Source organism: Xylocopa sonorina, chromosome 5, assembly GCF_050948175.1.
Source record: "Xylocopa sonorina isolate GNS202 chromosome 5, iyXylSono1_principal, whole genome shotgun sequence".
Taxonomy (NCBI): domain Eukaryota; kingdom Metazoa; phylum Arthropoda; class Insecta; order Hymenoptera; family Apidae; genus Xylocopa; species Xylocopa sonorina.
Genome location: NC_135197.1, coordinates 5,995,318 through 6,021,111, shown reverse-complemented (window position 1 = coordinate 6,021,111; position 25,794 = coordinate 5,995,318). Strand labels below are relative to the sequence as shown.

The 25,794-nt window shown below is 48.3% G+C and overlaps 1 protein-coding gene across 2 annotated transcripts in view; it reads left to right on the top strand.

The window, feature by feature from the left end:
- Cv-c (RhoGTPase activating protein) overlaps positions 1-25,794 on the top strand; it is a 246,395-nt gene that overhangs the window by 209,001 nt on the left and 11,600 nt on the right. For both annotated transcript variants that reach the window (XM_076894948.1, XM_076894947.1), the window contains exon 10: positions 12,402-12,562. In XM_076894948.1, the coding sequence (XP_076751063.1) occupies positions 12,402-12,562 (161 nt within the window). The remainder of the gene's footprint in view (positions 1-12,401; positions 12,563-25,794) is intronic.

The window sequence follows — 25,794 nt, the reverse complement described above, 5'->3', positions numbered from 1 at the left end:
CGTGCGCGCACGCAGTCTGCCTTCGCCGGGCCACGCGGAAAAACCAGGGAACAGAAGTGGCATTATTCGAACGGCCGCGTTCTACGCTCGTACGCGGCTGGCCACGACGAACCTACTTCGGTGAAACGTCATCCACCGACACGATACTCACTGCCCGTGTGTACGTTCGATATTACGCATTCTGCGCGCTGTTTCTAGCCGCAGCGATAACAGTGAACTCGTTGTTTTGCCAATCGAGGTATCTCCCGGGAAAACGAACTTTCGCGAAGAATATAGCGAGCCTTCTATACGTTTTCATCAGACGCTCGTTGTGCCTCGTGAATAGTAACGCTTTGCATCGATTGGTTCGAAGCAAACAGGTGGATCGTACGCGTGAGTCATATCGACGCGTGTGAGAGCCTCCTGATTTAGTGATCGCAGTTTGCTGGTTGCGAGAAATAACTGGCGAGTTGCGCCTTATTTGTCAGCACGATCGTGGGTTACCCATTGGTGCTGGAAAACCCGTGAGACAGTTCCCTCAGCGACGATAAGATCGATCGATCGTGACGCCAGAAAACTGGTGGGTGGCTTCAAAGACGAGATGCGAACGGGCCACGCGAAGCTCGTCCACGATACTGTGGCTGATCGATAAAAACGAGGCAACGAACGGTGGCCCTGCGTGTAGACCGCTCGAAGCGGATGGTAGCCATGAGTAGCGTGGGATTTTTCACGTTCGTGCGCCGTTGAAGGCTACAGCCCGCTGTCAGAGAAAACTGGGATCGAACCAACGCTGCCACGAATGTGTCGACACTGTCACGCAGGAAACATGAAAGGTAAACAGAATTATTTCCCAATGGAACGAGTTGAAAATCATACGTGGGGGAAATCTATTTAACCCTCGCTAGGGCAGGCTTATTTTTAGGCGAACTGGGTCGTTAAGGGCCAATACACGGTTTCTTGTTCTGTGCGTTAGGCTTTTGAAATGTTTGGAACTAATAGCTTGGTACAAGATTTCTTTGAAAACAATTCTTGAAGTTAAACATCAAATAAGTCGAGTAAAATTTATCTATAGAGTGTTAAAGGAGATTTGAGAGATTCGTTTTTCGAGACGTTATCGGAGGTAATACTATTTTTCTTTGGTTTTGTTTGCACACACACGCTCGCGTAAGCTTGATCAGCTGCTATTTCTCGCCGTCCGTTTTCTTCTGGCGTCAGAACGCGATGTAACTCGGTCAGAGCTCGTCGAGAATCTCGACTGGATCCAAAGTCTGATCGTAACATTGGCCGAGGCGCGCGCTGTCCGTTTGGCACGATAAAATTGGCAGCCGATTCAGTTTCGATGCTTGCTCGGTGGCTCGCACCGCGTCGTCTTATCTTTCCACACTTTTTCGTAATTGAAGTCTGTATTTGCATGGCAAACAGCCGAGGCGAGAAAGCGGTCGGGTATCCGGACTCTCTCGATGTCGCCTGATGTACTTCGAACTAATTTTACCCCGGTGCCAGACCGTGATGTGTGTTTGCGACTTAACGCCAGGAAAACTGGAATGGAAACTCTGCTCGCGTCGCATTCACGCGTTTTTTTTTTGCCGATCCATTTATATTACGTCTTACTTTAGATTCTGATCTTCTATTGAAGTCGATTATTAATATCTATTTGTCATACTAAAACTTTCACACGGTTGAAACGTTTCTTAAAATCAGAACAAGACTATCTAATAAAAATATCAATGAGTCAAGTACTTTGCAGAAATTATGATAGTGTATGATAACGTGTTATTACGAGTGGCCGGCTCAAAAGACATGGAGCTTTCGTCAATATTCACCATCGTTTTTCGTACTATTCGTCAATAATTCTGTATGTTGCTCCACGTGCAAACCAATTTACGACAAGGTTGCCGAATATTGAATTTTTCTATCTGTAATCATATATAACGCGAGTCTTGACGAAGACACTCCAAAGCTTCGTTATCTATCGCAATATCTCTTATCGTTATTTTTATGAGATAAACCATTTTTCCAATCATACGCGGCGCATAAACCGTGGGAATGTCTTTAGAAATTGAAAATCCGACCATAAGATTTTTATCACTCAACACTTGTTAGTTTTATGTATCATTTATAACGGTGTAATAATCTCCACGATGTGGCATTCTTCATCAAAATTAGAACATCTAATAGTGACTCTGATTTATATGCATAATTTTGCATAAGGTCGTATGCAATGTCCTAATACCAGTTACTAAAGATACAGATATAATTTTAATCGCTTACTCTTCTTTAAGCGCTATGAAGCCAATTTCTTTAATCTAAAAAGTCCCCTGTAATGGCACGAAGCATTACATTAAACATTCAGCTTCGTATCTCGACTGTAACATAAATTCCTGCTTACCCTAAATCTGTGAAATATCCGGTAACAAATAAGCGGGAGCGTAGGCGTGAGCGTCGCGTAAAACGGCTGGTGTCGCAATCGATGGCGACGTCGTTGAAAAGCCGCGGTTTAATTAGATTGGCCATGTAACGATCGCGAATGAAATCATCGTCGCCAAAGCAGAGAGACAGACGCCACGTCGCGTCGGTAGATCCGGCGTCGTGATCGCGCGCGCTCGTGTTCCACGCGCCGAGTGTGGGTGTAACCGTAGCGCGAGCCGAAGGCTTAAAAATGAGAGAGGCCTGGCCTTCGTCGTGGCGATCTCGTCGATTTCTCGATGTCCTCCTTCCGTGTTGCGATACGCACAGGTGTCTGGTCCGCGGCGATTCGTTACGTAAACTCGTATCGAAATTCACGCTGGATGCTCGCGAATCCAGTTGCATTACACACGATGCACGGCCGTGAGAAAGCGAGACGATTCCGATCGAAACCACGAGGTTCGACTTCGAGGTGCGTCACACGTACCTGCGATGACTCAAGCTGCCACCGTCACGTTCGTAAGATAATTTACAAATCCATGAAAAAAAGACACCCTATATAAGCAATGTTTGATTACCAATATTTTATTTGATTCATTCTTATCTGTTTGTACTTCAGAAATTTTAAGATCGTCTTTAGTTTCTTAAATTGAAGTTAAATTTTTGTTTCTCACACAAAATAGTTGTTAATAGTTGTTAAAACATTTATACGCATTAATTAACATTGAGACTAGTTCGTTTAGAGCCTTTATGAATGGCAACAACAGACTGATTGCGCGATTTCCGCGAGATTTACGATGCTAGCTAGCGCCAAACGACTACGTATCTGAGTGGGCCGTGTCTTACTGCGGTGATTTGAACGCCGTCGCCGCGGAGACTTCAACGCCCGTAACCTGCATAGGCGATGCGCCCCGAAACGTCGATTATAGATATAGGCGAGAATGGATGCCCGCCAGATTGACTGTCGCGGCGCGCTATAGTTCCTTGCGACTGTAGCGTGGACGATGCGCGTGAAATTGTATCGAGTAGCGTCACATATAATGTCTAGCGTAATTAGTTCAGTCAATATTAGAGACTCGTACAACTTTGTTGGTGCAATTAATCAAAAAGCGTCTCTGAAACTGAGAGTGTTACGAATGTGTAACACAGTGTTCGCGAGGCGACCTGAAATTCAGTGGAACGAGGCCGTAAACTACAACATTCTGAATCATCGCACGAAAATTCGCACACGACGGCGCCTTCGAAGCGCCGTGATAATCGAATGAATTTCAGCGTCGCGAATTATGCGTGTCGTGCATTAACGCGTGACGTAACTTCCATCGATTGTTCGTTCGGTCGCGTGGCTTCCTAACGCCACGGGGTGTGTGTGTGTTACGTATTTATCATTCGTTTCGTAACGACCAGGAATTATCAGATAATTCATTGTGTGTTGCGTCTGGCTGACGAGCAACCGGGTTCGTTCGCTCGGCGCAGCTGGTTTAAAGGTCGCGCGACACGTTCGAGACCAATGTCAAGGGTCGATCCTCACGGCTGACATCGATACGGGTAATTTGTCGCGCGACGCGAGCACCGCCGATGAATCTGCACGAACTCGATTGCCGCGTTACGTTTGACGGATCGACGGTGCGTATCGCTTTTCGGATCTTGATCGATGATTAATGAACGGAAGTCACGAGCGATAGCCAATTGCTGTCTCTGCGTTTGGATTTAATGCATCTCGTTTCGCTTATTGGACAGGTTAGTAGATCGACGTAAGATTCGGTACGTTTCGAACGTGAAATTTGATTCGCTGAAGTTACTCCGCTTATCTCGAACGATGCTTATTTCGAGCACGAATATAAATATTCCAGCAAACGTTACGCTGGCGGAGCGTATACATAGACGATCTAAGCGAAGAGAATAAAATGGTAACGCTATAAATTCAGTCGACTCCGCCTCCTAAAAGCGACAACCATCGAGAATCGAGCCTACGCCCTGACGTGACATCTGTCATTCAGAATTAGTTCCAGCGTCCATTACCAAACTATTTATAATTTCCCTCGAAGTACAAGCCCCGCGATCGTCTGTGAATCGTTTTATTCGGGCGAAAAGTTCGACGTAGCCTCGCGTACAGAGTAACCTTCTGTCCGGTTGCAGAACCACGTTCTGAGACAACCTTGTGTGTACCTTATGACTTACGATACGGTGCGCGTGCAGCGCACAGAGGTGGCCGCAGCTCGATCCGTCGTTCCGTCCACGGGGGAGACCCAACGTCGTCCGGCTTGAGTCGTTAGAACACACGCCCGTGCGACATTAGTTTCGCACGGTGAGTCAGTTGAGCTGACCGTTGACTCGGGTCGAGGCACCCATAAACATGTCGCGAGCAATGCAGCTGGACAGGCAACACTGCGGCGCGTTGCGAGCGACCCAGATGCCAAAACCGGGAGAGAAGGTATGGCGCGAGTTACTAAATAACAGGTTCTACCCTAACCGCAAGAGCGGCGCGCAGCCCTCAGCCGTACGCGCGAGATGCCACGAGTGACCGGTATTAATATTTATAAATGCCGCCTCGAACGAGCCGCGGTAATCGTTTCCGTGGTATTCCTGCGACGCTCGCGAACCCTTCCTCCTCGTTGCCTCGATTTAAGGAGCGTGCACCAGGCGTTCGACTGCAGCCGGTGGATCGATACTCGAGCCATTGCTGCTGCTTCGAATTGGAATTGTTCCCCCTATGTCACGCGATCGGGAATGCATCAGTTCATCGGTACAAGATCCGAAGTGAATGCTGATATCTCAACGATTCGGTTCCGGATTGCCAGGAACGATCGATACGTAAATAAATGGTCAGAGCCACGGGTACCAAGAAACGTGTTCACCGCGAGGAGCGCAGCTGGACGAGACGGACGCGGTGCACGCGTCGAGCGCGGTGTGTTGCAACAACCCAGATGCCAAATGCAGAGGAAAGAATGGTGCAAGTTTCTAAATAAAAGACTGGCACCCTTAACCGCAGGAATGTTTTGCACCGCTCGCTGCGAGATGCCGTGGTAAAAAGTTACGAAACTGGCGGGGGTATATTTAGACGATCGGCAGCAGGGCAGAGGCAGAGATCAGGACAGCAACAGCGAGGCAGCAGCGGTGGTTTCAGCAACGTTACGATTCCTGAAGCGGAGTCACTGCCGTGTTCGCCTTTGGCGTGATCGTTTATCGCCGTTTCTTTATCGAGAGAACCACTTCCTCTCGTTCACTCTTTTTCCAGCTGTACTTCTCTTCCTCCCTCCCTCTCTCTCTCTCTTTCTCTCTCCTCTTCTTTTGAAATATTCATCGGCGGAATACTTTACGCTCGCTGCTCCGCCACCTTCGATTTGATAAATGCGTCCGGCGAAATTCAGGATACCCGCAGCAATTAAGCGAAACGCCAATCCGCAAATTGATTCTTACGGAAAAATCGCCGGTTTACGGACGACTGCGAGACGATAAATAATAGGCAACGGTAGCCCGTAACCGCGGTACGCCCTGACATTTGACATGACTGTTCCTATCTAACAGAGATTTAATGCTTCCCCCGTTTATTTATGTTCAGTCTTATTCCTCGAAGTGTAACTATAAATTATGGTCATATTACAATTTTTCCGTGCCCTCGTGCACGATAATGTACCCGTTCCGCCACTGCGTGGGACGACGGTGACCCACGACGATCGATAACAAAAATTGTAAATTAATTAACGAAACGATTTAGCGATTTTTGAAGAAATCAATCGGTAACCCGAGTAAACGTGGGCTCTCGAAAAATATCACGACGCTCGAGGCACCCCCCGGGAACGTTAAAAACGCTCGCACCGCTCGTAAATCAGCCCCGGCGTGCAAGTTCGCGTTACGGTTCAAGCGGCGTACGGTTCTAAGGTTAACGACAGAGCGTGCAGCTACTGGCCTACGCTGAAACATCAAACCGGAGGCGTCGAAACGGCCTGGGGACCGTTTTGCTCCGTGCAACTGCGGCATCGCGATATCCGCCTCGAAACATGATAATTCCACGGAGGAGAGCGAGTCTGCGGCTCGCTGCGAATCGACAGACGAAACCGATCGGGAGGATCGTGTTGGTTCGCGCGGGGATCGCGTGAGAAAATCCGAGCCACGCTTCCCTCTGACGCGCGATCGCTCTCTTCCCTCTTCGCGTTCTGGTTGCACCGGTTCCAACGCGTTCCAGCTGGAAGACTCGCGCCTCGTTCCGTGTATTAGTGCCCATAAGCAGAGCCTCCACATTTTCCTATCGTAATCAGTTTTGGGCTGTCGCAGACTTTTGGCATTGTACACTTTCACAGCAGCTACGTGCAACGAACTTGAGCCAACAGTTAAACACTCGCAGAAAACTAGCGACGACCGAATCGACCTATCGATCCATCGACCCATCGACCCATCGATCTATCGACCTATCGATTAGCGCGTGTGCACCGGCCAGATCGTAACTCAGCCGGGCTCTCGCGATCGAAGCGCACTATGAATAGTAGCTAATTGACCCAGTTGAACTCCAGTCGGCCGGCGCAAGCCGCGATATAAATACGATACCGATACAACCGGCCGATACGGAGTGGGTTCGATGGGTTGGGATATTACTACGAGCATGTTCGCGTGTTTTTCGTTTTTCGAGTGAAACGTTGCCAGACCGTAGAGGTGGAGCCTCGAACGGGATTAGATTAGCGGATGAACGGACGGATCGTGTTTGCGATAGAGTGGTTTTCGTTTCACTCGACCGATCCGTTATGAGATCCCTGATGGAAACAGTAAGCAGGCGGTCGAAAGGAAAATTTCAGCGATTTATTTAGTTACCGTCATTTTGACGTCTCTATCGAAGCATATACTTGTATTCTTTTTTAAACATTCGAGTATTTGGATGTTCATTGATGAATTCGAAATGTTAATATGAATGAATGGTTTGTACGGGAATTGAATTACGAAGCGGTTGGTAAATGAGATCCCGTTTGGGCCCGTTTCGGTTTCAATGGGGTTCGTAACGTGTCGGTAGTGTAATGTTTTGCATGTTTTATAGTAGCAGAAGCAAAGCGATACGATGAAAGGATGGGTTCGTAAAAGAATCGAGTTACGAGGTTCCGGTAGATGAGGGATGTCCATTTGGAAGTGTGCTCCAATTTCGACGGTCTCTGCTCGTACGCGTTTTCAATACGAGCTACGTTATTCTTCCTCTGGTTTATTTAAACTCATAGTCCATAAATGTTAAGCAAGAAACGCGAAACGTTCATCGTCCACGCAAATAGAATCCCGTGCAGAAGGTTAGCATATACAGAAATAGAAAACAAGTATCGCGTGTAGAACAGACAGTTTTTTATCGGCCGCACTTCTATCTTTAGCCGTACTACTTTTTAACCTTCCTAGAGACCGAGCAACTCTATCATTATATTTAGCATAATCGTACGTGCTCACGAATGTACTCGCAAATCCTGACGTACCGATACGTGCGCGTACGTAAAATCTTCATGCGCCAAAACACGTCGCACGGCTATTACGAATACTGTTTCAACGTGCTCCTAAAGAAATACAAAACCACTCAATTAACTAATCGCGAGGGAGAAAAAAAAAGGTAAAACACAAGATTAGATGTATATAGCGTTGCAGTTAACAGAAAGAAATGGTTTCTCGATACGAAAGTTTCCTAATAGTAGAGAAACGCTTTCACGCGTGTCCCTGTGGATCCCATTGATTTTCCTATAGATCACTGGGCCCGTTACGGGTCGATAAATGGCTGGGTGGAAGGATCAAGAGATCACGGGATCTAAAGATCGAGGGACACGCACAGGCTGACGGGTACGGTCTAGTGTAGAGGCTGCACACTACTCGTGATAAATCCAACTCGAGTTACACAAGATTTATATTGATCATCCTCCCGGTGCAATCTCGATGACCCACTTCCCTGGTCGCACGTGTGCACTATGAAGATCGATAGTTAATTAAGTTACCATCGTTACGATCTCTCGACGAAGCATCGATTTAGGAATCGATCAACGATTTGCGGACACGAGAAAAGTTCGCGTGTCGAGAGTCGACGTCATATTCGCGTTTATGGTCTCCAGTCTGTCAGTTTCGTTGATTTCGATCGAGGAATCGCGCGGCGAACGACTCGAGTCCCCGACGAAATCGACGCCGATCGATTTCTTCTTGTTCGAGGGGAGGATCCACTCGCGCGTTAATGTTTCGCAGCGGAAAAATAGAGAGTCGAGGGATGATCGATGCTCGTTCGGAGATCGCAACGAGAAGCATTTAATCGCGTAAAGCGCCGAGGGATCACGGTGACGCGTGTTCTCCAGGTATCGGCTTTCGCGATACACGATACGTTTGTCACACCTGGCAAATCGCTGGTTAACATCCAGAATACCTACCTTTAATTCGACTCGAGAGTGTGTTTCACGTTCGAGAGGGGGAGGGAAACGTTTTACGACGATGTTTCTGGCGTTGATGCAAGTGTTATGTTCACTTGCACTTGTGGCACGGCGAAGTGAAAATCACGGCCGACGCGATGCTTATTTCATTCCTAACGATCGGTATTACGAGAGGCTCGTGTCATTCGCATCAACGATTCCCTTTGATTTCAAATACGGATTTTGGAAAATTACGAAAAATCAGAAAGAGATGAGATTGCGTCGAACGTAAAATTCTATCGTTCACTTTCCCTTCGCGCGACAACGATTCCCGTGACTGACAAGCGCAGCAGCGGCAGAGGGGTGCGTTTATTCAAACTCGCTGCGATTACCTGAAATTGTTAGCTCCAATTATTCATATCGTCTCGTTAATATTTATTGATCACGCTAATAACAGCGGCGGATGAGCGAAACCCAGGACCGTCCGATGCTAATTGATACGTCAAGCGGTGCGGTGAACGGTAACGAGGTTTCCTCCGCGGAACGCTCGGCAATTAGTACATCCAGGAAGCGAGAGCGTAATCGGCGAATCGTTAACGTTAATCTATCGATCGTGGGCCCGGAGAGTTATCGAGCGACGATTTCGTGATGCGCGCCTCGTTTGTCCCGGTTTAGTAGAATAACCCTGCGTTTACGTAGCGAGCGTAGACCCCGCGAATGGAGCCAGACACGGATAATGATCCTGTGTGTTCATTAAAATATAAACGTCGCGAGACTGTCGGCCTCTTCTCCCCTCCGGATCGCGTCGGATCGTCGCGTATCGTTAACGGGCCTGCTGATTGATTTATTCTTTAGAAAGTAGTCGCTGAAGCTTTTTTTCAAACTCATTTGCATTATTAAAAGGTATCGAAAACTAGGTCCGGATCGAACGTAGAATACTTTCAATTAGAATGTTAAGAATCTTTTCGAAATTCCGATATCCTCGTGGGGAGCAGCAACGCACGGACGAGAGTTATCTAAATTCAATCAACGCCTCGAGTAGAAGGAATATAAAACAATTCCGTCGACCAGGCGCGTTTGCATTATCCTCGATTGAAACATTTTCGTAGCGTGTTCTCTTATCTGAGAGGGTGGTCCAACCGCTGTATCATTTATCGCAGAGAAAGTGGATACCGATCTCGGGAAGAGTTTTCATATAAATGAGTTCACCGAAAGTGTGGTTCCAGGGCGTATGTAAATTCGTCCGCGTCACGTGGCGTAGTTTAATTTCCTGATTATCGCGAGGACTGAAAATTACGAGAAAGGGTGCCCTCGACGCGTACTCGAGAGCCGCGTACGTTTACTATCGCCGGCGTAGAACTTTTATAGAGAAAGTACCGTTACACCGGGCGACGTCTAATAATTCTAATAAAATCAGGGGGACGAGATAGACCAGTAGAACAAGATAGAGCGAGGTCTATTAAATTCCGAGTAACGAAGTTAGCGTTTTTGATTACCACCTCTAACTCGGTTACCGCGGATCTAAACGTTCGTTTAACAACAGAACATTCTGTGAGCCTTTTCGTACCGTACGCCGCGTAATTGCTTTTAATTAACAATATAACCCGTAGCAACGTTTTAACGTCGTTCTCTCGTACATATAAAAGTGTTACACCGATGAGCAGATAACGAACACCTGGGAGAGTAAAAGAGCTGAGACTCGAAAGTAAAAAATTCTCTAAAATGATTAACGGGAGATGGGTGGAAGAAAAAGTTTCTCGGATTTCTCCTAGTTGGTAATTTCTAAAAATTTCTCGCCGCTAATTTACCAAAGAAGATGCCATATCGGTGGAGCATTAATTTTTCATATTTCTTCGAATGCCTCACGCGGCGTGGCCAGACAGAAGCAACGAATTCATTTGAACCTCTCTACCTGCGTGAAATTCCGTATAGCACGCAGCAGGTTCCCCCCGGGTCGATCTTTCTCCTTCATCGAAGTATAATTCTTCTTGATTAACCGCAGAAGCCCCAGAGCAAAGGATCGAGAGGCTACGAGACTTTTTTCAACGCTCTCTTTCGCGCGGAGACGAGAAACGGTCCCACCTCGGGTGACCTTAAACCTTCCGACATCCTCGGACTTCCACGTTGAAGAAGAAAAAACGTGGGCAAAAAGAGAGGGTCTCGGCCTCACAATCGAGAGAGCATTCCTCGTGGACGTTAATGGATCGTCCCGATCGATCCGTGGTTCCGCGCTGAGATCATAGATCCCGAGATCTGGTTCAGAAGATCTGGGTCGACATTGCGCAAGTCGCGATGGAGGCCAACGTGAAGTTCCAACGCGCGGCATCCGCGCGGCCGCTCGTACACGCGTCGAGGCCTGTTGCAACGGGAACAAAAGGGGACAGAGACGGATGGCGGACCGTACGAGAACGGCACGAAAGAATAATGTCACCTGCTGCCGCGGAACTGCACGAAATTTCGGGTGAAAGCCGATAAGGGATAAAATAACGGTCAGGCGAAACGTATCGACGTATCGCGGCGCGACATTTGGAGAAAAAGTCGCGCAGAGAAGTAGCCCCCTTTGTGTGTCCCTTTTTCTTTCTTTTTTTCTCTTCTTTTTTCTCTCCTTTCGCCACTGTCGGATCGCGATTCTTTTTACGGCGGTCCTCCACCTTGCGGATACCCATACATCTTACGATTTCCACGAATCCTTACCTACGTCAGAGCCTCGCGATTGTCTCGTTTACGCAATATCGTAACAACTGCTCCGTTAAGGATATTCTTGGAATAACCACCATCACGCGGTTGCGGCTGAAGGAAATCATTGTCGATTTTTATTGTACAAACATTCGATCGTACTAACAAGGCAATTCTGTTGTTAATAAAGTGCGAGTTAAATTGGAATTTTTTAAGAAACAATTACGATTTATTAAAATTACTGGCTGTTATAATTGACAAAGTCGATTGTACACGTTCTAATCGTTATCGAGATACTACTGTGCAAGTAAATCTGTGGCTTATTTTAAAACAGAAGAACAGTTTCACAGCAGCAGCCAGCAGGCACGTTTGTCGTTGCTTAGAAATCGCCATCGATCGATACAATCGCGTCATTAGCAGCAAATTACATTCCGTGCGGAGTCGAAAGTTCGACGGGCGCCCCCCTCTCCGGCGTAATTTACAGCCGGATCATTAATCATATAATCGAAACTCGCGTATCATGGCCGCGTCGGTGGTGCGCGAAGAAGAACGGTCGATTTCCAACCGTGTAAATGCATCGACTCTCGCACAAACGGCGATCTTGAATGGGGCCTGGCCGGTGTCCACTTAGCCCGCGGGCATTAATCTCCTCGTAAACTCGATGGGGCCCATAAAATGCTGCCCGTAGACCATTGTCAGTGGGGGCTGCGCGGCCGCTGCTCCTCTATTTTTCTGCGAGCGCGGTAGCGCTCGTTTAAATTCAATTAGAAACGGAGAACGATCGGAACGCGCACGCGCTTTTAATTGATTTTACTAGCCATTATTTCAATTAGACGAAGTCGACGCGGGGCCGGCGATACCAGTTTATTGATGGGGGTGCGCGGCGTCGCTTCGTTTAGAAATAGATGTAACAAGAACAGCCGGTTTTATTGTGCGGTTCTTGCGCCGTCCGCGTCTTAAGAATCGTGTAACACGTTTTTTTCTTCATTTCAGATTACCAGTTCCCAATAGACGTTTCTGGCGTGGCCAAGGACCATCCCTTCCTCGAGGCTGATTCACTGCAGAGTCTGTTTAGACGATTGCACGCGCTTAACCGGTGCGCCAACATGAAGATCGACACGCATCACACGCACAGCACCAGCCACAGCAAAAGCGTGAGTAGACATATTTTCATTTCTTAATCGACGATGTCTCCTTTAACCGTGCGAGCTGACGTTCGCGCGGAAATTCAAAGGAAAGTTACAACGCGTGCCTTCGAGTAAGTAGCGGCGCGATTTAACAGAGAAGTTAGCAGTCGAATCCAATTTCCAACGTTAATCTTTCACCGTGTATTCCTTCGACGCGTCGTCTTTCGATTCCGAGTATTTCCACGGGAGAACGAGTTGCTCGTTTTCAAGTAGACCCTTTTGAGGCTTTGCCAGCCGTGGCACCCAAAGGAGGCAGGATCTCGAAAGGCGGAAATACCAGTCTAGATCAGGAATATCAGGACGGGAGTCAGAGTCTCCCCGCGACAAGGGTTCCTCTACCTAAATGCTTCTCAGAATCCCACGGTATTCGAGCGCGCCGTCCTTTCAAGGATCACGTCCCTTCTTCAACTTCCGTGGCGCGGCGAGATTATCTGTTTGAACGCGGTTTCGTTCCTCGAGTTTCGGGAAAGCTGCCTCTTTGTCGCGCGGCTCCTGAAAGGATTCGTCATCCAATGCGCTTCCCCGCGCCTCGGCAAGGGTAACCTTCTGATTTCTCGAGAGCCATAAGCATGTCAAATATTTGACGTCGATCGGAGATTCGACGGAGTGTACTTCACGAATGACCATTTACAGTGATAAAGCGTGGTAATAAGTGGTTTTAAGTGTTTGTTATCGTGTAAAATTGCAAAAAGTTCACTAGTTTCGTCGTTAAAATTGATCCTTTGGAAACTTGGGTATATTCTTTGGGCCTTCGCGGTGCATATCTTGCGTCGAATCTTGTAGACACGTACGTGGTGGTTGGGGTAAAGTACCAAAATGGCGAATCACCGTTTCGTCGTGCCCCCTCCGCTTCAAACGGTTATCACCGTACTTCTCGTTATCTCTGGAATCTCTTCCATGGACGACTAATTGCAGGGCCGAGCTATCGGAATTCAACGAGTTATGACACGTTTCCCGCGTGTATGGTCATTGTTATGCGGGTCCGTTGGGCTGTCTTGCGCTATTCTTACGATTTGCTTGAGGACGACCGTACCGATGGAATAACAACTAACGAGCGTCACGTGACCGGGATAAAGTCCGGAGTTAATTACCGTGGAAAGTGCTGCTAGGCATGGTGAAACACCGTCCTTATGGCGGCCGTACGAGAATAGCATCGAAGAGTCTATCTTCTTTTTTTCCGATCGTTTTACAAAGAACGTGGATGATTAAAAAACGTTTGATGTTTTCTTCTTGGCAATTGGCCTTCAGCTTGTTTTATGTTCGCTATCGATTTCATAATTATAAATTGATAGCACCTCTTCCGATGGTTTCGCGTGATTTATGAATATTTCAAGTTTGACCAAGAATTACGTTGAATTAATAATTGATCTTGATATTTGTTCACGGTGTCGCGGAATTTTTGAAGATCAATCCGAGAGGATTGTCCGGTGCTGCTCATCATTCAGCCTCCGCTCGAGCAGGAAGTGTTCAAAAATTATACAATCAGAGGAGCTGGGCGCGGTACGCGCGTTCACCTCGCAAATCAGCGTTAAAAGCGTTTCGTGGCGAGCTTGAATCAATTATACGCTGTACCCCGAGCCGCCCCGGGCCCGGTCGATTAAGATCACGAGGATCAATTCGTGCGATCTCAAGAGAGAAATTACTCGGATCCATTCACGCACTCCTCGTAACAATCGTACAAAGGAGAGGAACGCCGGGTACGATTGAATGCATCGCGACTGATCGTGATTGCTGCTCCCTTTCTTATCTTCTTTGTTTCATTTACTTTCATTCAAACGAACTCGAGGATACAGCATACGCACGTATCGATCCTCGCGATCTCGATCATCGTGACGGTGCAAAAATAATAGATCAACGGAATCTCGATCTATCCTCGATTTATTCCATCGTGAGGTGTACAGAAATTGTTTCCTTGCCGCCTGATTTCCCTTTCAACGATGGAGAGAATCTCCAGAATTTTTTCCTTATCGCTGCGATAACGTTCAGGGTAAAAAAGCGCGAGAATGGTGTCTGAGAAAAAGAATAAACTCTGTCGAGATTTTTTTATGGGATCGATCGCAAACTCGAATTTCTATTTGCAATAATCCCGCAGCGTCGACTGAAAATACGACAGTGCAGGCGATGAAGCTTTCCACGGCGGTGATCGTAGCGGACGCCCGTAGGATCGATAGATCGCTGCGTTCGCCTGTGATCGAGGGGACTTTCATGCCCATAAACGGGACACGGGCGCTCGTTCTACCCGCTATTAGCTCGCGCTCACACGTGCGTAGACACGCGCGCAGCTGCGACAAGTGCTCTCGGTGCTCTCACCGGAAGCGAGCGGGTACCCTGCGTTTATGCGTGCCCGTGTATTTAATAAATAGAAAATGTCGCGGTCCCGTGTAAAACGGGCCGACAGGTACAGGGATGGCGACCATAAAGCGGCGAGGAAAGAGAGGAGGATAAAAGAGAAAAAAGGAAAAAAGCCCGTTCGCGCGCGGGAATATTATTCGAGCGCGCCTCCCTAGATGGAGAGAAAGCACGTTCGCGCGTTTATGGTGTTAACCACGCGGCATACGAGATCATTCGATATCGTGACCGTTTTTTTTCTTCTTCTTTTTCTTTTCTGCGGACAATCGCGGAACGTGCGACGTTTATTGGAGAAAAAGATCGCGATCGTTATGACTTGGCACCTTGACGAATCTGAGGCGAGTTCTTCTAGGTATACATTTTTAACCCTCGTTTTATGACATTGAGTAACATTCGTGGTGCAAACTCCAGTCATAATAGCACGAAAAGGGGGAATTATATTTCTAATAAAACTCACCGTTTCATCTACGTGCCTCGAGGGTACTTTCGAAATTCACGAGCGCCATAAATCGAATCCGCCAAAATCGCTCATAAAGTATTCTTGTCCTCGCGTGGCGGAAATCGCGTGTCTAGCCGTTTTACTTTCTTCGACGACGCCGGGCAAGGATTCCACCAGCCTGTCAGAAACGCGTATGCCGTTTCATTGGAACGCAGACGACGAAGTTACGTGCCACGAGCGGTCCGTATCGACTAATCAGCCATTTCGTAAGTGGTGCTCGTTTCGCGTAACGTTCCACGAGAGCCACGTCGACGCCGGAGGGCCTCGACGTTTGCTTTCGCAAGACGTCCCTTCCTGCGGACGATCGTTCGCGTTTCCACGCGCGTTTCGCTTTCACGAGGGGCCTCCCTTGGCCGCGGGTGGAGGGTCGTGGGTTCGCTTCTCAAAATTGTCAAAATTAATAGGCGCCCAGCCGCCGACCCGCGGAGAAAGTTAGAGGCGCTGCCGGGTGTCCATTTCGCCTCGATTCCTCCCGGGGATCGTTTCGATCATCGACGTCGAATAAAAAAGAGAAAGGACCGGGAAATTAATATTTGTGTCACGCGATTGCCTCAGAGGGCTCGATACATTCGTCAATCAGACTTTTTCGGATGCTATGACAGCGCTACGGCTGGTTTGACTGTTGCATACACACGTTCGACCGTACCGCGTGATGCGTAACGAATCAGTTAAGAAATACGCGGATGAAAATATTATATAAATGGCTTGATCATAACGGGAGTTCGAAGAATTTCGTAGGTCTATCTAGCACAAATTCGCAGACCGCAATGACGAATTGAAGACTGTCCATCGAGACACATCCCTCGGTTCGTTTGAATCATCAAGTTTATTCTATGGAATTATGATTCACCCTATGCCACGTGATAGCTTCGAAAGTTACGTTCCTTGCACGCTGCGATTCTCAAAATCCGCTTTTCAAATCGAATTCAAGGATACGAATGAAATGTAAATTTTTGTCTCGTAAATAAACGGGAATATCTTTCCAGAATCCGTCGATTCCCCACCCCGTTCTCATCGCGCGGCGAAAAGAAACTCCCTTTCAAATTTTATCAGACAATCATCTGCCTTTCGACCTGCTCCGGTCCGGGGCCACCATGCACACGCTTATTCAACCAGATAACAGCCGAATCGTGGACTTTCGCTGTCAGAAAGTGCACCTTTCTTTTCGTTTCTGTCGGCGGACGCTTCATCCCTGTAATTGTTGCCCGGCGAGAGATCGCCCGTTTCATCGGGCCAGAGAATCGCGATTCGACGCGTGTCGGCCGAATGGATGGCGGTGGTAATTATCTGCGATCGGGCAGGAAACGACTGGTTCGATTTACGACCGCGTTATCGACTACGTGGACGCGTATCGTGTCCCACTTTTTCGCCGTTTCGTTCCTCGAAAGCAATTTGACGGTGGGCCCGGACGACTTCTGGAAACGTGGAAGTGGACCGCGGCCGAGGACCCATCCGCGCAACCTTCATAAACATCCGGTCACGTTCGCCGATTTGTATCAGGTGTTCGTCCACTTTTCCGTCGCTGAAAGCGTTCGATAACACTACTTTCACTATTAATAGAGAATAACTCTACTTTTCTATGCATAATAATAAGAGAAACGAAGAATTAAGTACATATTTCTTTAGCGACAGTGTATGTATACACGTATATGTGTCCCTCGCGTAGAACATACGCTGGAAGTTTTAACCTTGCACGCTTTCCTTCGCCTCGTTTCACAGTCGAACAGAATTTTGCGAAATTTCCCGGACTAACATCGGACATCGTAGATTTCCCGCAGAGCCACGCGTCGTTGACCTTTTCTTGCGCCACAGGTGCGAGGTCTGGCGTTCATGACCGTACGCTACCGCAATTGTTAGACGGATAAATCGAGGATGAGGCTCGCAGATGGAACGGTTAATTAAGATCGCTCGGCTGCGAGATGAGCTGAAAGTGAAAGTGTACCGATGCTGGGATTTAGATGTTATATAAGCACGCTCGAAGATCAGAGGTAGGAGATGCCAGATCTACACGGTTGAACTAATACCGTGATTTGTATGTACTGGCGATAATGAGGGATAATGAAGCTACCGCGGTGTTCATTCTCGATCGAGTGCGAGCTGACATAACACGACCTTTAAAGCCGATTACTATCGAATCGCAGAAAAGTTTCATTTCACTTTTCGTCGTCAGTAACGCGGTTCATCGACGTTTCTAATGTTCATTGGCCTCTTGGTACTCTATTACCAGAACCAGTTCTAATCTCGATCGCGTTCCTTCGAAATCAACTCGCCTAGTCATTCGATACGAGATCGTAGGAGAGCCAAAACGATCGCGAGGTTCTAATAAAATCTCCGCGATTCGTAATTTTTCGATCTATCCGGTCGATATCGGATAGCAAAAATGAGAAACATCGATATCCGTCTGTACGTTTGTGGTAATTGCTTAAAAATCGAAACGGTACAACGAAAATAAGGCTGTACGAGCGCATAATTGCTAACTACGGAACGGGCAGCCATTCGCTCGTTCCAGGTAGCCTCTTTCACAAAACGAGACTGTAGTTTCCTTTTTACGGAACGCTCGGAAACCCTTTCCAAACACGTGTAACCGCAGAAACGGGAAAAAGAATTCACGGGCTCATTAATTGGCAAACAGTTAATTATCGACTCGAGCGATTCGTCGTAAAAACCGTTTCGTACGGCCATCGTCTGTCTCGTTTCCCCACTCGCTCGCCTTTCGAGCAGCGCGCCTCTCTACGCTCTATCCTCGCCGAGGCAGAAAGAGCGATAATTACACGCGAGTTGAAACACGAGTTCGAGCCAGCGTCGAGGATGACGAGGAGGAGGTGGACGAGCGACGATGACAGTCTACGGTTCTCGTTGTCGTCGCCCCGTCGTAAAACCTGGAAACTGGTTCGGTACACGCGAGGCCCTGCTGAAAGTCGTCGCTGGCAGACTGCGCGGCACGGCTGCCAGTTGCACCTGCAACCGACCGCGTTCGATTGCGCAAATGCACGCCTGCCGCATACTAGAGCGCGATCAAATTCCCTCCGCGACGTCCTTTACCCGATGCGCGACTTTTTTCCTCGCACGATTTCTCACGTTTTCCGAGAGCCGAGACCTCGTCTAGGAAAATCGCGTTCGATAAGGAAGCTTGGGATTTTCGTAACGCCGACGAATTGGAGCGGAATATGAAAGTGTCGAGTTAATTTCCTTACTTCTGCTTCCCTTGCCAGGCGAAATGTGAATTTACGACAATTTTTCTCAACGAAAGCAATCGAAGTGAAAGGTGGAGGAGATCAGCTCGAGGGGAAGTGGGAATTTCGGATAATTTTTGCTGCGAGAGTAACGGTATGGCACGATCAGGTAGTTTTGTATACGTGAATCAGAGCACGGTGGTTTTTTATCGTTTCAAGGCGATTGCACATTCCACTTGTTCTAAATGGGTTCCTTAGTAAGTGCACATTATCGATGACAATAAAATACTATAATATAGTAGTAGAATGAAGGAATTGTACGAAAAATTGTTCTCCAAACCGATGGCTTTATACGCGTGAATTTTATTCGAGACCAGGTATAAATTCCTGTACCAGTCTGACGTTTCCGGTTAGGAAAATTTCCGCTGCAAACGAGGAAACGGTAACAGATGCGCGGCCCTGCCTTTGTTCGTCCGAATTGGAGCGGAAATAACGTGTATCAAGCGTCGCAACGAATGGGCCAACCGCGCGAGGCTGAAACGCGGAGAACCGACCTTCGATCGGAAACGGACCGATTTTTGCGTCGTGATAAATCGCCGATGAATATTCATCAGCGCTGGGAAAGGTGTCCAGGCTGGCAGTGGCGGAGTAACGCGAAGATTGAGTGTCCCGCCGCTTTAGCGACGACGTGGATTAATGGAAAGTCGTAAACCTCTCGCGCGTTGAAATCGAAAAATTAAACGACCCTTCCGAAACTGTACTGGTTACGCGCGAAACCGGTGACAAAGATCGCGCCGATGTAATTTCCCGGGGAAACGGACGCTCCTCGCGTCAAGAAGCTTCAACATCTGACGCAACGCACCTTCAATATTTTCCTCCAGCTATATGCGCTCTTCGTTTAAACGTCGAGAGAAAATTAAAGGGCTAATCTTAGAAGCTGAACTGAAGTTGAGAATAAAAAACAACAAAATTGCACTCGAGCTTTCGTTTGAGAGAAAAGCAATCTTAAAAATTCATGAATCTTCAATAGCTCCGAATTTTCGAAAGCTTTTAGAATCGATCGTCTCCGACGCACCTGTATCGCTCAAATTCTGTAGATAAAAGTTGAATCGAGGATAAAGCAGGAGACAAGAAGGCCTGGTATTAACGAGGAATCGGAAGGAGAGAGGGCCTCCGGCTAAATAGTTGCAAAATAATTCGGTTTTTGTCACGGTGCGCGATTTATTCCGGCCATCGTGGTTCACGCGGCCCGGCCGTACTAGGAGAAAAAGTAACGCGCTGGCGAACGGATACTGGTATCGCCGGGCAGAAAACGCTGAAACGAACCACGGGACAGTCGCGTTCGTTCGCGCGAATTTATGGCAACCGGTTTACCCGATTGACGAAGGAATGTCGGCTGCCGTTGCGCCTGTCAACCTGTCCCCGGGTACCGGCCGCGACAGAGAACCGCCTCGTTTCTCTCTCCGCCTCTTCCCTACCGGGCTTTCGTCCTCGACGCAAGACGCCCGCTTTTGCGGATCGCTCCACGGGAATTATATAGATCGCTGGGACCTCGGGATTGAACCATGAGACCAATGCTATACGCGATCGAGGAATTCGAAGGGGTGATGGTCACGGTGACTCATTCGATCGCGGCGATTTTATGTATCGTACGTCGCGGAGGACTCGTAATGCTCGTGTAAAATTTGCAGAACATTTGGTTATCGTCTGGAAACAAGTGGCTACGATCTACTCTTTTACATAGATCTTTTAGTGCACGTTTTTGGAATTCCTAGAGAGATGGTACTATGGTATTTGATAAGTGAAAATATCGTCACGGAAGTAAGTATCCAAAGTTCAATATACGCTTAGTTAGAAGCCAATTGGAGGAGAAGGAAACACGTGTGTTGCAGTAAAAGAACCTCGACTAACGATAATTAGAGGATGCGTCCAGACAGGTTAATAAATAAATGAGCGTCGAAAGGAAGTTTGATACAGGCCGTCGTATAATTATCGGCGGATCGTCGATTATAAAATTATCACCAATGGATTGGCAATAAAACAATTCGCCTGGTTAACCACAGGATTCGCTTCCTGTTCCTTCGCACGACAGACTGTTCTCTCTGATCCTCCGGTGCAGAAAAAAGATGAATGAGATCGCGGCAGGAAACAATTTCCGATTTCCCGGGTCGACCGATCACCATCAAGATCTCCCGGTAATTACACTTTCTTCCCCTGATTGCGAGCGCATTACGCGCGAATGAACACACGCTCGAACTTTCTTGGCTCGATTATATCACTGGGACACGCTCGAATTCGACAGGGTTCCGTCGAAAGCGTTCCATTTCCGACGTTTCTCCGTTCGAAAGCGCGTTCGTTCCACCGTTGCTCGAGATCCCCTGGCCGATCTTCGCGACTGCGGCTCGCACCGCTTGGAACTGTGACACGTGATGTACGCGAGCAATGCGGGTCTAATTGACCATGGATCCAGCTGTTTCGATGCGGTCTCTTAAAAATATATCGGTGTATTTATTTCAAGCCGCATAGAGGACTTTCCAGCTCCGAGCTGCGCGCGAGTCGTGACACGTTCCTCACCACGGTGTCTCGTCCGGTTGGAAACAGTCATTAACGCGATATAAATGTCCCCCGGTCGAGCGAGGACGTACACGCATTTCTATGCCACGCCGTTATAACGATCCACTCTGGACGCGATGGCCGTTGGGTCTAGTTTTTAGTCGTTCCGTTGCTTGTACTTCGCGTGAACCCTGGAGGAGACTTCGAACTACCCCAGCGTGTCGTCCTTAATTCGATCGTTCGACGGTGCTTTCCTTGAGCGCTGATTTTCCACTGAATTTAGAAAGCTCCAAGAACCTTATCATTCCACGATAAATTAACTTGGTCGAAGATATCTTTGTCTCGTGGATCTCGTTTTTCACGCGTCGATTTCGTAATTGACAATCGGTTGATCGATGTTTTCGTGTCGAGGCGAGAGGATCGTTTTCTCCCTGTCACATTACTCGTTCACAATGACCGTTTTTAATATTGTACACACATTCGAGTACGAGGAATGCCGTCTGTTTGATTTCTTTCCTTGGAGAAAGCTCCGATGATTGACTGTCAAAAGCGTGACCTTCGGTGAGCATCCTCCACTTTTAGGGCACACTTAAACCAGCGCCACGTCAATAGACTAAAATCACATTTCCTCGATCTCTATTTCAATCAGAGTTATCAATCAAGTCCACGTCTCTCATCTATGAATCGTCTACGGTGTCTATCAACTCCACAACATCCACACACGTCAACCTAATTCAACCGTAACTCTCTACATTCTTTGATCCGCTTTCTATCTGTCATCGTACAACATTTCTATAATTATCCAATTTCGTGGTTAAAATTGATGACGCGGATGCGACGTCGTCGACAATGACTTTTTCTTCGTAGCCGTGCACACGTCGCGTGGAATCGTACGATTTTCGTAGAAACTGACACGCGTGCAAGCTTGCATCTTACAAATGTGCAATCTCCAGCAAAATTCATAGCACTATGATTCAGAGTGCTACAATTGGTATTCTAGAAAAGGAGCAGCGAACACGAAATCCACTCGTACTCGTCCACTTTCCACCCTCGATCCAAAGCCTCGAGGAACATCCCGCGCTCGACAATGGCGCACGAAATCTCGCGAGTACACGTAGAACGGCCTATTTCTATCGACCAGCGAGCATCAGCGGCCGTCATATCTCACCGCTTTATTCAGCCGCGATTCAGTTATTAGGGAGGACGTTCTCCGTGCGCGGGCAGATTGAAACCGACGACGAAGGGCAGGCAGACGAGGCGCAACAGCAGCGTAGAGCCGTGTGGCGCGGTGTCGTTAGCGTGGCTCGCGGGCGAGCCGGCGTATTACCATAAATTTCCATCGGACCGTTCAGAAGCCAATTAGCGTAAGTCACACCGAGATGAAGACCACGATACGTGGTTTTACTTAAATCAACCGAACCGTTCTCGCGCGCGCGCGGAGAGAACCGTTCGTTCGGCCACCGTTTTAATACCCGTGCAATCGTTGCGCGTTGCGACGGGCATCAAGAATGCCGCTGGCGCGCTCACACCGTCGCACGCACGCTCGTAGATAAACCGACGCGATATTTTAACGAAATTAAGTTAAACCTGTTATATCGTTCGACCGTTTGACACGTACACGTACACGAGCCTCGATATTTCACCGCGTCGACGAGCGGTGTTCATCTGTACAGGGCCCGGTAGCCTAACTAGTAACCCGCGGTCTCAGCTGTTCCTGGTGCCCCGGCTAGAGTGGCCCGCGCGGTGATGGAATTAAAATGTACGCGCGCCGCGAGGAACGCTCGCGTCGTTGCCCTCGATAACTGGTGTCGAATAAACTTGTCGACTTATTGCCGGTCCCCTGGCTCCCCAATCGATCGATGCTTTATCGAGCGCACCGAGCCGACCTCCACGGTTTATCGACACTGACCCGTCGCGGTTTCAAGCTGCTCGCCACCATTCCGCTGGGAGCCTATCGTTCGCGCTATCGAGATCCTCGTGTTCCGCGCGGTGTTACGATAACGCGAGCTCGTTCCGCGCGAATGGGACTTTATCGAGGCCGCCATCACCGCCACCGCCGCGCCCGGTTTAACCCTTCCGCGCTGGAACGAAAATTGGGTGTTTAGCAGTTTCTTATCGGGATTCTCCGTGTCCGTGGAATTTCGGGGACCTTCCGTTGGTTGTTTCGCGAAGACGTCTCGCGCGCAGAAATATATACTGCGATATCGTTACGCGCCACCTTCCGCACTCTGGTACCATTCTCCGATAGCCGCAAGTGTTCGGGTAACACTTTTGTTGGCAACGACTGGCGAGATCCTTCTGGCTCGAAATGGACGACGTTTTACACGGTACGTCCGCGGGGTGTTCGAACGCGATACGGAGGCGTGCATGCACGAAATTCGACGGTATTTCATGCAGCTTCAAGGTTCGATAACGATCTCGGCGATATTCCAGCGGAATTCGAGGAACTGCACGGGGATTGAGAAACTTCACGGAACTTTAATAGCACGATAGGTTACTTTTTCGACACGGTGGTTTACGTTCGTTCGAATAGGAAAATGGCCGAGTGTTAATTGCATTCCGGCTGGAAAAATTCCAATGTATACTTCTCGTCTGTTTGCCCGCGTTGCGCAACTACGACTGTTTGGAGAGGCTATGCGTGTACACGTACGCGGTCGTACTACATAGTTCGGAACACGAATAATAGTATTGGTCTCGGTTCCCCACCTCGGTTGCAGTCGAAAGTGAACGTCGAAGACCTACGGCTTAATCAGACGTACAGAGGTTGTACCTCGAAAACTGTCATGTAAGGATCGGAGGTTGCTTAATAAAGGGAACCTTATCTAATTCCATCGGTTGTACGACAATTACTATTTAGATGTTTCGACTGATAGGTTAAAAACTGTCTTGTAAGAGCGAACGATCACTCCATCAAGAATAGCCGTTTAGACATTCCCTGTCATATACATATGGAGTACTTCCCTTTGATGTAAACCGAAAAGGGGCTTTGAACATTTCTCCGCAGGATAGAGCAGATTACAAAAATGGTAATGATCAAACAAATCCGCCCAGGCGCAATCGCGTATCCCGTTAAAATCTTTCCGAGTCAAAAGCGCCGGCGTTCACAACAGAGCGCGATTAATTCCGCGCCGAACAAGGTGTTCAGAAATTTCTCTCCAAAACGGCGTGAAAATTGAATAATGGCCCCGTCGAAGCGTCACGAAGGCAGGCTCGTTAATTCCCATTCACGTTGAGAGCCGTTCCCGATGCGCGCTCGGGCAGCGTGCGTAAAAAGGCGCGCTCGTTCCAGCTTTCCCTCGCGCGGATTCCGCTGCGGGACCAGCCGCGGCGCGTCTCTCTTCCGTTTTGGCCGCCTCGCCGGTTCCACCGCGTGCGTGGTAAACAAGTGTCACGCACTCAGCCTCGGGCGGTACGAGGAGCACCGCGAAATGATTTCACCGTGAGAGAGTTGCGAGAGAGCTCTCCGTGGCCGGAGATACGTGGCCGCCAGACAGCGTGGCGTCGCCGTCCGAGCGCCTTGGCACGGCTACGGCGTTCCTCGCGTCTCTGTATACGTGCGAGAGCACACCGGACCGTGCCGTGGAACCGGAACTTGACCCGCCATCGCGCGCGCTCGACGGGGATGAAGAACTCGAAACGCGGCGGCACGCTCGACGGATTTCAGACCCGAGGCTTGCAATTGAAATCGGACAGGTGGGCCCTGGTACGATGCGCGGATGTCACCACGGCGAGCCTTACTTTGACGGTGTAGTGAGTTGAATCGAAACCTATTTTTATTCATTTCCCGTCACCTTTCATCTTTCGCGCGATTAATCGTCAACGGTGAACTAATTACTTGGAACGAATTTATTGTGCCGCGAAATATTGAAATCTCTCGTCGTTCAGGAATGATGTTCGTCGAAGCGAACGATACATTTTCGACGGAGAACAAGCAAGCGTAATCGATTTTCGGTTCGTTTCATTTCGGCCGGTTAATAAGCGAGCTTTTTCAGGAACAACGCCCGAACACCACTTAATATTTGCCGAGGGCGATTCGATTATACGCAGACGCGACGGGACGTTTATTTATTTAGTCGGTTGTTTCATTCGCGCAGCTAATGGACCGGTTAATGAAAAATCAATAGCGACTAGTGAAAATGCATCGATGCACGGTTGAGAGTAAATATGTGCGTATTTTCCCCGTATAAACGTGACGTACGTTCGACGCGCGCCTAACATTTGCTTACTGCGAATTCTATTTTCGGTATTCCCGATAAAATATAGGGCGAAAGTACCCGCGTTGTACGCGGAACAATTAACGCTGCGCCGATCTAACGCGAATCGAGTAAATCAAACAAGTTCTCGCGTTAAACTCATACCATCCGAGCAGTCAGGTGCAATAAAACGCGCGTTAGCGGGGGTAATAAAATCCTGTAGTAATAAAATCGGCGATTTGTTCTCGGAACCTGCGATAACTAACGGGGGATACTTTGAAATCGGGCCGATCTAAAAACCCGCCCGGCACCTCCTTATCGGCGCGGCTAAAATTGAAATTAGAATTTAACCGCGCCACCGCAGGCCTTAATTGAATTTCAATTTTATTATCCCCCGGATGGGAGTATCCCTCTAATTCGAGCCGCGGTATC